General features: G+C 38.0%; 1 protein-coding gene and 1 long non-coding RNA gene across 3 annotated transcripts; both read right to left on the minus strand.

Moving 5' to 3' along the window:
- Positions 1-4,464: 4,464 nt before the first annotated feature.
- On the minus strand, positions 4,465-5,255 carry LOC146747190 (uncharacterized). The gene is made up of 2 exons (XR_014929101.1): positions 5,151-5,255; positions 4,465-4,996 (listed from the first exon to the last, which is right to left on the minus strand). It is a non-coding gene; the product is annotated as an uncharacterized LOC146747190 (long non-coding RNA).
- A 426-nt stretch (positions 5,256-5,681) lies between these two features.
- On the minus strand, positions 5,682-9,743 carry LOC146747191 (uncharacterized). Of its 2 annotated transcripts, none has more exons than XM_085497958.1 (6): positions 9,691-9,743; positions 8,806-8,963; positions 7,790-7,936; positions 7,123-7,306; positions 6,815-6,974; positions 5,682-6,171 (listed from the first exon to the last, which is right to left on the minus strand). In XM_085497958.1, the coding sequence occupies exons 2-6, from the start codon at positions 8,816-8,818 to the stop codon at positions 5,914-5,916; spliced, it is 762 nt and encodes a 253-aa protein (XP_085354084.1). In that variant the 5' UTR covers positions 8,819-8,963; positions 9,691-9,743; the 3' UTR covers positions 5,682-5,913. The 2 variants fall into 2 exon arrangements, with proteins under 2 accessions (XP_085354084.1, XP_085354083.1); XM_085497957.1 differs by having other exon boundaries at positions 8,721-8,963.
- Between the last annotated feature and the right edge of the window lie 2,915 nt (positions 9,744-12,658).

Raw genomic sequence — 12,658 nt, forward strand, 5'->3', positions numbered from 1 at the left:
GTGGGTAACAAAATAGTAGCAAATACCAAAATAGTGGCTCAACAGAGGACCTTCCAATATATATATACATTTCCAGTGAATAGTTGGTGTGTATGTAAGCGTGGGAACGATAGCATGTGAAACACTTACCCATGCGAGTGGGATTGTCATTGATCGGACTCTCAAAGATACCCTTTCCTTCTTTGTCATTTGTACGATATGCCTGTGAATGGTCATCTTTCAATCCTGTGATAAACTGTTCAGTATGATCCACTACCTGGTGCACCCATTTCTGTCTCTGTTCAAATCCAGGGTCCAGGTCTCTGCAGGACGCTTCGAGACTTCTAATTTTAGATAGCATAGTATTTGTGTAATTGTAATGGTTCTCATTCAAGAACTAAAATGCGCCTTTTGTCTGAGATGCACTTCTTCTGAAACGATAAATAAACTTCGAATTAGCTGCTTGTCACAGCTAGGATAACGTCGTAACACAAAACAGCTGTGTGTCAGAATTTCATAACCCTATATATTTCAGATAAGATTTATTGTATATTACAACGTGCTGTGGTGAAAATATCGCGAACTAAACAAAGATGAATTATCAAACTGTTGTCTGCCAAATACTGTACATTGCATGGATGCCCACAACACTGCATATATATTTCTTAAACAGAACGCGCACATCGATTTCAATTAATACAAATTATTATAGTTTCGATTTGCATACTATCATCGAAACAACAGTTTCGAGGATTGCCACACATTGTAATACACGCATACATTGTTAGATATGGCATTCACTGGCACGCATTGTATTCCTTTAATGATGTATCCGTGCAGACAGAAATAGAAGTAGGAACAATGTAGCAAACTGAAATTACTATGTATAATTTACTACAATAAAATCGAGGCTGTTCTGTCTGGTTAATTGTTTAGGAGATGCGATCCTTCTTAACTCATCGCCATAAAATAAAAATAAAAACGTTGTTCTACCTTTGAACGTACGCTCCTTCTACCTCCAAAACAATCAACAATTGCAAACATTGTGTGATGTATTAAATGTGAAATTTATTGATAAAAAATGAATTATTTTCACAATCGAAGCGAGTGTATAATGATGTAACGATGAACATACGCACTGCAACAGGAAGTTATTATCCTTTCTCAAATGTCTAGAAACACTATTTTGCTGTGCGCTTGTTAACTTACTTCGCGGTCCTTCAAACAACAATCCAGAATGCATCGCCGTGCAGTGCTCACGTTTTATGGATCTATCTATATGATGGTATTAATAAAACATCCTGTCCAACATCTTGATATATATATATATATAGATAGACGCGTTTTGATATATGTTTGTATGTATAATGTTCTTGTATAATGATATTATATCTGGGTGCACTGCCTGAAGTCTGTATAATGATGCTGGTATTCCGTAAGGAAGTGGGGGTATATTAAGTAGCTAGCAATGGAGATTACCCTCACAGGTGGTTGTTTTCTATGTAGTTATTTACACGTGGAATATGGCATTGTACGTTGTTTTTACTAAATGTACAACCATATAATCATTACGAGAACGCAAAACAGGTACACCTCAAAGTCAAGTTCAAGAATTAAGGAGAGAGGGGGAAAGATTTTATTAATTTCCAATGCTTTCCTTACGCACTGACGATGAACCTGATCGCTAAGTCATCTTGCTAAGCTACTAGTATTTCGAGAAACGAGTTCCCTTGAAATGTAACGGTCTCTAAGAATAGATAGAAGAACAGCGAACTAGACTTTGATGATAATAAAAACGAGCCAGATTATGTAAAGTTCGTGACCCCAAAACAATCATCGGTCATCTTGTAACGATTTGGTGATTATCCAAGATATTGCCTGGTAATAATATACAAAAACTGATACTAATATCAACTGTCATAACTGTAATTTTAATCGCTATCGAACTTGTTTAGCGGCCACTAAAATGGATCAATGCAAACCCGGCAATGTCACAAAGTCAGTATTCTCCCTCAAAATTAATGAACACCACAAATCACCTACTTATTCAGTTTGTGCATGGACGTACTGATATGGTAGTACGTCCATGGTTCGATGACTACCGACGGTAGCACTATGAGGATACATTGCAGTTGAACAAGTGGGTGGACGGTGCATGCATGTGTGTGTGTGTGTGTTGCAAAACAATATGTGGTGATCGAGTTATGCTGAACACATTTCGGTTAAAATCGGCACAGAAGTGATTGTTGCACCGGGCACATCATCGGCAGGTTCTTAGTTCAAAACGTAACCGAGACTGGCTCCTGTCCTATATTTGTGTGGTCATATTGAATGGCCGAGGTCCATTCACTAAATGGCTCGACTTTGGGGATTTGCGCATATGGACAGCGAGCCTTGTTAACCCCATCCTGGATAGCGTATTAAATTGTCGTAATGCTATTACCATGCATGGGACAATGTAACATAGTACCATGTATGTATCGTCACTGCTTTCAATTTGCACAAAACAGGAGAAACAACACTGACTTCCAATGCTCAACACTGTCATCTGGTATGCAAATGTCTTTAAATAAAATAACAATAACATATTTAGTTACGACTCTATATCAAATGAATCACGCGTGATGATGATGATAACGCAATGAAAATAACAACAACAACAATATAAATACAAGTACCTGAATGCACGGAGCGGAAACCGCTGATCTTAGTTGTAGTATCTGGCATGAAATGTAACCGCACATAATACTGTCATCGCCACGTGTGTTATTTTCATTGCAGCTGTCTCCGCATCCCAGGGGGAGAACGAGTATTACATCACCGTCACCACGTCCACGATGGATAGCACCTAAAAGCCTCATCGGTCACCCACTGTTCGCTGCAGCTATTTATATCTCAGCTCAGTTTAGAACTCAGGAAAAAAATCAACCCGGTCATATCAACATAAGGCGTGGTGGATACGTCGATCCCTTGTCGATGTTTTGCAAAATTAATTCCTATCAAGACACACAATCATAAAGGCTTTTTATTTTTTTTATTATAATTTAAAATATTTAAATATATAGATTGAATTGCAATTGGAGGAACTAGTATTGTAGTTACTATTATCTTAACACTGGATTTATTAGCTTTTTCCACCTGCCACTAACATCCCTGATTATTACAGCCACTATAAGCGAACGTATGGATCAAAGGAGTGTCGTGGTATTACCTATTATTTCTGTACCAGTATTTAGATTCGATCATTTTGCACGGTTGGAAGATTAACCATGCACATTAGACAAAACGCGTCGCTTCCACAATTTACAAAGTCCCGATTCGACTAACAAGTCTACCACCAATATTGACAAGAAATTAAATATTTGTTTCTGTTGTCACATACATCGGCCGGCGTATGTAAGTTTTTTTCCATCCAGCCCGCGTTGTCTGGAGGGTGGGGTGGGTTGGTTGGAGGGAGCTCCTCCACTACTACTATCATTCAGTTTTAGAATACTATCGACTATATTAAAGTATTACCCATTTGACCATCCAAATAGTGTTCTTATTGAACAAAGCAATCTCCTAACACTCTATAGCGACTGAACATTCACACCTAGTAGATATTTAATTTATAAGAATATTGTAAATCATCTAGGTGCTTTTATGGCCTCATCTTTTATTTGTGGGTCACATTGTTTGGCGGGTGCTCGCGAGGTTATTCTGATTATTGTTCAGGTAACCATTATAATATAGGCAATTATCAGTCGCGAATTTAGAGGGGCGCAGGGGGCACATGTCCCCTCTAAACTAATGGCCAATCATAGTACACATATATCCCACAGTGCAGCGCGGCAATGGCGCCTTTGCGCCCCCTCAGACCGAATATCCATCATCTGCCCTTCAATATATTAGTTTATGTTAAAAAAGTGAAAATGTGTCTTTTTGAATTCGCTAACATTGTCCCTGATACAATGACCTAATCAGGTGAACGTTCGCCACCTCCATTATAAAAATGCGTCGAATTCGAAATGGTTCCCCCGCTATACACAACACATTATTGTTTTAATGAAATGCACGCGCGCGACGACTGCTATTTCTTAGATCAATGTTAGAAGGACAAATGTTCTCATTAGCGAAGGCACAAACTCCTATATTCTGGCTGCAATACTTGTAATACATGCCCCTTAGATGATTATGCATGAATTATACATGAATTATCCAAAACAGTCATCCATATTACCGCTTATCTAAACTTGAACCTGATTAGTTTGAATACGCCACCATATTGAACGAGCGTTTCTCACAGAGCAACATTCTCTAAAAGTTGCGACGGTCAATTCACGCTTAACTGGTCGACAAAATATCGGTATCCCGGATGTTCATATTATAAACGATGTATCTAATCTGTGTGAAAGTGGGAACACGTAATAGAGAGCACAGGACTGCATCAAACATGAAATAGAATAACAACAGGAGTAATAAACAACGTATTACATGCTAGAGCCGTTTGTCATTATTGTACATTTTTATTTACAGTCCATTCATTCGTCCCAGAATTCCTTTCGATGAACGTGACGATACGATATATACGTTACGTTATTTTACGTTACGTTATATTACGGTACGCTATATACAACACGATATATTACACTGAATGCGATACGTTACGTAATTTGGTTTCGATTCGATACCAAAGATGACGTCACTTAGTATAACTTTATCAATTTCAAGGTTATTCAACTTCTTGAATATAGTTGCTGTGATTTTTTTGAAATTGATTACAGTAATATCTTAACGTTCTTGTCAACCATTTTCAAAAGCAAGTCAACCTCTTTCAAGTGTGTACGGAAGCAGAGGATACACACACGAAGATAGTAAACATCGCGTAGACGTGTGGAAGCCAGCGCCACTCTGCCGTTCCGCATCAGATTGTCCAGTATTTGTTTATTGAATTTCTCGGTGTCGTTTGAAGCTTTGGCATAACGGAATACAACTACAGATAATTCGGGATATGGTCCTAACTAGAAATCGCCTCGTTCTGTAAATGAAATAAATAAATAAATAAATCTAACTGCTTAGTTTTTTTTTGAAGAACAACCCTCCCTAAAAATAACCGTTAACTACAGACAGTCAACTTTTACGTTACTTTGAAAGTAACAATCCCTACAAATACACTCATATATTGTCATTACCTGCTAGTTGTTCATGGAAGTAACGTGCTAACAATATTTTTTCCGTCAATGCATCTCTGAATGGTGCGAGTCCAAATAGCTTCAATGGCATCCACACCCGCACTCCTGTAAAATGATGAAAAATAGTGTTTGTCAGTTGAATACAAAGATGTGAACACTAGAGGGCGCACACCTCGAGAATACGAGAAACAGTCACGGTAATGGGCGCACTTGCCGTATGCAATGATAACCAGTGAGCGTTGGAGGGCGTACTTGTAACTACTAGTATATGAAGTTGACACAACGTCGTGTCTTACGTTGCAAAATGTATGTTATAACCGTAGGTGACATTGAAATGCTTATATTACCTGAAATGGCGACTGAGTTCGAATGATAGATGACATGGCGATGGTTCATCCTCACGTTCATCTTTAAAGGAATCTTCGAGGTAGAAAGCTGGACGGTTCAAAGCGTTGCTATATTTCAACTTGCTACCCTGCCTCACTATGACGCAACCACATCCATACGGAATGAATAAACCTATGTGTAAAATTGAGTCATGCGCATCAAAAAAAAACATGAGGACAATTTATCTCTGAGACGATGTTGTTGCGTGGATACCATCCCGAACCACGCAATGCAGATGAATCTTCGATAAATTACATCATAATGGCGAACGGTTATTATCATTATCAATATCCCTATCAGCATGAAACTCAAAATAGCAATGGAGCATCTACATGTCAACATAATTTTCCATAGTATTTGCCCACCATGTCGATAACTAAAATTTGAAGAATAGACTGAATTGTAATTCAAACGTATTTTTATGTGGAACAACTGCCAGCGAATCGCATCTTTCAATACCCCGGAACCTTGGTTTAGCCTCGTTGGACATAATAAAAAATCCACCGTAACAAGCATCGACATGCATCCATAAGCTGTGTTGTCTTGCTATGGACGCAATTTCATTCAATGGATCGATGGAGCCCAGATCCGTTGTACCAGCAGTGGCATACACCAGAAAAGGTATAAGGCCATTCTGAAACAAAAATTAGGAAATAATGTCATATGGTTGACCAATTCAGTTTTGCTCATTGCCATTTCAGTTGCGACATGAATAAACGTGAAATTCACTACTATTATGTGATATTTAGCACAAGCAACAACACTTAACTTTTACTTGGGTTGCCAAAAGTGTAAACAACGTGTTGCGAATATTTTTTTTTTAGTTTTATCAACATGTTCTGTTTAGTGCACGACTTTAAGCTCCCACGAGAGAATACGTCATATCTCCCCTTTATTAGAATAAAACATTCTATTACATCTAAAAAAGACAGTAGTGTGAGTTGATTTTGTCCTTTATTTCACCATGTTGTTGTTTCATATGAGCGTGCATAAAAATGAATAAGTATCAACATTAACATGAAAACAATTGACATGTAGAGGCAGAGCCGAGTTTTTACTCGAAACATGCAAACAGGATTGCAGTCATTGCAGTCTCTGTTGATTTGTTCTCTCTTGCGCCCTCTGGTGTCAGGACTTGGATATGTATATAATGGCAGAGGGCACAACTCCAGTCGTGTCGACATTATTATTGTCAGAATTAACGAAGATCGATGAATTATATAATCACCTAAAATTTTTGAAAACTATGTTGCCCCTTACGACGTGGGTAGACTTACGTTTACATCTTTTTCTATCATTATTTTGAGTTCTTCTGCATTCATTTTGTATGTACTTTTATCGGTTGGCACAGTGCGACGTACTGCCTCTCGCATTCCGATTGTGTTTAAGGTTTTCTCCACACAATAGTGAGATATCTGAGTCATGTAAACAACGCACCTGCCAATTATTAACAGAGACTATGATAACGTAATTAAAAGCAAAATACATCATGATCTCAACATCAGCAAACGGGGAACCATTCGTAACTAAATAAAAAACAAAGTAAATTCCACCCACGTACACAGAGGACGCTTTGATTACATACCTGCTGAAATCAGCGGCTTTCACGTTTTTACTGTCTCTTGCAGTTGCCAAGGCAAGAATAGTTGACGCGGAACCACCGGAAGTGAGGTTACCCACGAAGCCTTCTGGGAAGCCAAATGTTCGTCCAATCCAGTTGATGACCATATTCTCTAGACACACACTGCCGGGACTGGCGTGAAAGACCGCTGTTAATGAATAAACGAATCATTTTTAAATTGGGTTCTCCGTCAAAATTAGAGATTGTGCAAATCTGAATGGTATCACTGGAAATAATCGATGAGAAATTGAACAATCTCTAGTTGTCTTCTCCGTTTTAACTAAACAATGTTATATAAAGTTATATTTATTTCTAATAATTATGATATGATTGATAATCTAGAATATGTTAACATTTCATAAATACTAGGATAAACTATTGATGAATAATGTACCTGATATTTTTATTGTTACACTGATAAGTATGTTGAAGGTATAAACATGTTTATGTCTACACGACAGATAGTTCTACTGTTTAATTACTATTATATTCAAATACGATTACATAACTGCATGTGGGATTGAATAGCCGAATGAATTAGTTGTCACTAAAATTTAAATATCAATTAAAAAAATCTTTCTTTCGTTAGCATGGGTATATTTATAATGTGTATAATTACCAGTTTACTTACCAGAGTATGGGTTAACGACATCAGCAAGGTAGTCGCCCAGCGCCGAGGGAAATACACAGCCACTATTAACGTATGCCATATGTCCACCATGCGATTCTACCAGCACACATCGTTCAACGTTCTCCTCAAATAGCTGTAGTAGATCCTCTGTAACCAAAGACATTAGACATTTAAAATCTTACACAGCGATACATATTGTATGGGTGTGTTTCCTGCGAGTGTATGTCCACTGGATTCGAAATCTCAAAACTTCGTTCCAATTTAAAGCGGGGGAGTCGTCACCTACGCATGCGTCAGGTGGCCATCGCGTGTCATTGTTTACAAACAAGCGTCTACCCATAAGCCTTTGCGTTCTTAGCGTGTGATGTTATCATCGCCTGTGACTCAATTCCCGCGCGTGCGCAAGTAACGACCCTCCCGCTTTTAACTAGACATTTCAGAGAATCAGACGATGATTTACTGCAACTTGTTTAAGTGGTAGACCTAGTTTCATGCTTCAAATCATGTATTCTGAAATGAGATTCATCAAACGTGTTGAGAATTTCCAACAAATCGTACATTAGAATAACATGTATATGAATAACTATAAATACTTAAAACAAAAGCAGTTTGTATCTCCATCCGAATCTATTATTAAAGGGTGGTAGTCGTCGTGCTGCGTCCTGTTCGATATGGGACTCATAGCGACGTATACAACGCGTGTAAAATACATTGCTTGTTTACATGAAGTTTGAACACGTGCTGCGCGACGACCACCGCGCTTCAATAGTAAGTGAGCTGCGATGTTCAACTTTGTAGCTCAGACTCACATGGTACGCATCATACTATTTGATAGTACTTATATATTGTCAAATAAGAAAAGGTTTTGCAAAACGTATGATAGTAAAGTTCATATTTGCAGTTTTATACATATACTCTCCAGTCAGTATACCCTTTCCTTCTTTGTTATTTGTACGATATGCCTGTGAATGGTTATCCTCCAATCCTGTGATAAACTGTTCAGTATGATCCACTACCTGGTGCACCCATTTCTGTCTCTGTTCAAAGCCAGGGTCCAGGGCTCTGCAGGACGTTTCGAGACTTCTAATTTTAGATAGCATAGTATTTGTGTAATTGTAATGGTTCTCATTCACGAACTAAAACGTGCCTTTTGTCAACTTGAAGATGACTTCTTCTGAAACGACATATAAACTTCGAATTAGCTGCTTGTCATTATTAGGGAATAGGTCACATGACAATTTGATATTTCAACGCGGAGTGTTGTTTGCTTGTAGTAAATTTCCATTTTAACGGTACATGTATTTATAACAATAAAATAAAGGAGTAGTAGAGTTCGAGTTAGAAGCAAATGACGAATTATTGACAGGTAATATTCATTTGACGCTGACAGTTGTCGATCTGTGGATAACATGCTGAGTTAGAAAATAGTAAATGAAGTTATTTGACATGAATGTATACTGATAGAAGTACCGTGCTTAAAGAGACAGTTGTCGGATACTTGGCGACATTCTTACTAATCAGATGGAATTGAAGCATGGCGGTAAATATTATTTTACTGTGTGGGAAGCACAGTTATTAAGACGAACAACCCTTCCCATCAGTTTCATGATGATATATGCCATACTGTAAATTCAAAAGCACACACATGATAGTTTGTTTCTCTTCATACTAAAGTCTTTAAATGATAAACGGTAATCAAAGTATGATTCGGTTAAATGAACAGCTATAGGTTAAATTCCTTATATAAGTTTAGTTCACAAGAATTGTATCAAACTGAAAAAAAGTTAAATTTTACTATGCAACAAATACTATATGCTGGTTGTATGGCACTGTACATGTAGTATCGCGAATGACTAAAATTCAAAAATGTTAGTGATTAATTGGCATACACTCACTCTTACCCGGGAATCACGTCGCCTGCACCAACCGCAGGGAGATAACACGTCAATAAATTAAACCGCAAATAAACATGGGCTTTATATACCACACGCGTCTCTAACCCAACATGACCCCCTAGCCTGTTTGCATATATCATTAATTGATATTGTGTACGGTGGTATTCGCCGTGAAATAATGAGGGTACCACCGCCTATTATTAGTTTATGCATACAAGTTCAATCAGAATTGCTACGAGAGACCTTTTCCACACTATAACAATAGAAGGACATGACCGGTCACAAATTACTTAATGAGAAACATTAGTATGTATCTGTTATGAATGACGTCATCGTCTTTTGATTTCACTGATGTCGAACGCAATGATTTCTGGCATAATTATCCTCCAATAAGATCATGTTCCATTTCGCACCTCAGAGATTTACAGAGATACAGAGCAGACTTCAAGGGTGACAGTAAATGGACCATTTAACAATAACAAGATGACAAACAAACGTTCAAAAAAGGAGTACAAACACAGTCAATCAAACATGCGCTTAGCAGAGAATTAGATTCATTTTACAACTATTTCTGTAGGTGTCAATAACACCAGAATGGTGTAAAATGTTTAATATAATGATATAGATTCGAAAATCGCAGCTGCCATGGCCAATATTCAAATGCGATGTCCATTCACGTATCTCAGCATTCCTATGTATTCCCCCATATTCTCGTAGTATGTTGTATAATCCAGCAATATAAATATCACCTGCTCCTCATTTGTGAGGATAATTACTCTGATATATACCCCAGACCATTCGTCCCGGTGTTATCGCTATCGCCACACGAGACTCCAGCTTGTCTCCTATACAATTTGACTGCGCACATCCAGAAAGTAGATGTAGCTGTGATTGGTGGAATACTAATGAGTTGAGTGTCAATCAAACGCCCACGCTATCTTTAGTAAACAAAGTCACGTGACACGCGCCATTTTAGTTTTGGCAGGCGATTTCAAGGTAGCACGCTTAACCCTTTCGTTCACAGGTTGGGAGATATTAGAATGACTGACAATTTCACGCCACTGTTTTACATTATTGGCGGATTTTTCTGCGCTATCAATCTTTCTCTTACAAACTAGACATAGATGAGACGACAGAGTCGCTCCTTTCACAACGTCGCACTGGATCAAATTGGAAAGACGATTTCCATAAGTTATCCCTCCTGCTTTTCCTGGCTTGAATAAATTCACACACGACTTTAACTGTCCACAAACTCGAAGACTACACGAACACAGTCTACAATAGTCGTCCGCAACAATATGTATGTATTTCTTCGGTGTACTGATGCACGAATGCACCGTGACACGGTGTTTCTCGGGTGTCGCCATCGCTGAGAATGCCGCCGGCGCAATTTTTCACCCAACTCGCGATTCTGTTTTGCAACATTTTATCAATATTCCCTTTGACAAAATCGCCGACAAAAGCACCGCTTTGCTGATCTTTTGTTCTATAATTCTTAATGCAAACACCGACCCTAGTAGTAATTAGTAACGTCGCCTAGTACAAATGAACGGTCGTCATTGCAAATCGAACATCCTTTTGAAATTTGGACGTCGGGCAGGCGATTTCAAGGCACCGCACTTAAATATTAGCAACATATTTTTCTGAGCGGTTGTTTATTGTCTTTCAAACGAGACATAAATGTGATGACATAGTCGATCCCTTATCCACCGCTAAGAATGCCGCAATGTTTCGTCGTTTTGCAACATGCCACAAATCGTCGAAAAAAACACCACTTCGACGGAAGCTTGCGTAATAAGGGGGTTAAAACAAGAAAACAAATGCCATGTTTAATACATATCGACCTGTTTTACTTGCGAAAGATAACGGAACATGAACTCGTTTCGTGCGACTTCGGAACCCGAAGGAACACACCAACAACGTTGAATTTACCCGCTATCTTCCAAATATGGTATATTAATTTATTCAGTTGTTTATTTAGAGTGACGTCCGCGGTCGAATGCGATTGGCTATCAATGTCAGTGCAAAGGTCATATGAATATTAAAATTAAGTGGGCGGAAGGAAAATTGTATAGGAGACAAGCTGGAGTCTCGTGTGGCGATAGCGATAACACCGGGACGAATGGTCTGGGGTATCTGATATAGAATATTTGAACGCATACTACGGTTGTGTTGTAATGTACAGAATTGGGGAAAGATAATATAATGTACTTACCACAGACAAAATTACACTATTAGAAATATTATGGTATTTTCTGCAAATACTGTTGAGAATAATAATATTTGTTACCAATAGATATTGTAGATCCCCAACAAATTTAATGAAATAATGATAATTTGAGAAAAGCCATATTTTATTCCAGAAACTAAAATTAAAAAAAAAAGTCCTGAAATAAATAAATGTCAAGTACACAATTGTTTTGCTAAGAAACCAATTGACACAATTTAAGTTTCGACAACTTGGTGTTGAACTTGCCCGTATGAGCCGGACTCGCCGCTATTATCAGACAGCGTTGTGTTTAGCACTTTTTATGCACACATGTCGCAGTTCATGTCTTTTTGATCAGTTCCGACACACTTTGCAGTAAAGAATACGAAAATAATGGGATTTTGATTGTACAATTTAACATCAACGCTTCCGTTGAAATGTATTTATTATCATGGTTTAATATTGATTATACTAATATCACGGAAGACTAGTGATGATCGCCCCCTTGATTAAATTTGGAAAACACCACGCAAAAAACTAACGCGAAAACAAGTGTCATGGCGTATCGTAAACAAGTGTCACGGCGTAACGAATGCGTTTTTCCTGGCTCCGATCACAGCGTACGCATAGACAATGGTAATATATATTGGAGATAAGATATAATAATACTATAGCAACTGACAGCCGGGGCAAAGGTCCCAAGAGCTTATCGAATTTGCGGAAAGATACATAATCGTTCAAATGCCCATGTATTATTATAATTGT

This window comes from Saccoglossus kowalevskii, chromosome 4, assembly GCF_978046115.1.
Source record: "Saccoglossus kowalevskii chromosome 4, keSacKowa6.1, whole genome shotgun sequence".
Lineage (NCBI taxonomy): Eukaryota > Metazoa > Hemichordata > Enteropneusta > Harrimaniidae > Saccoglossus > Saccoglossus kowalevskii.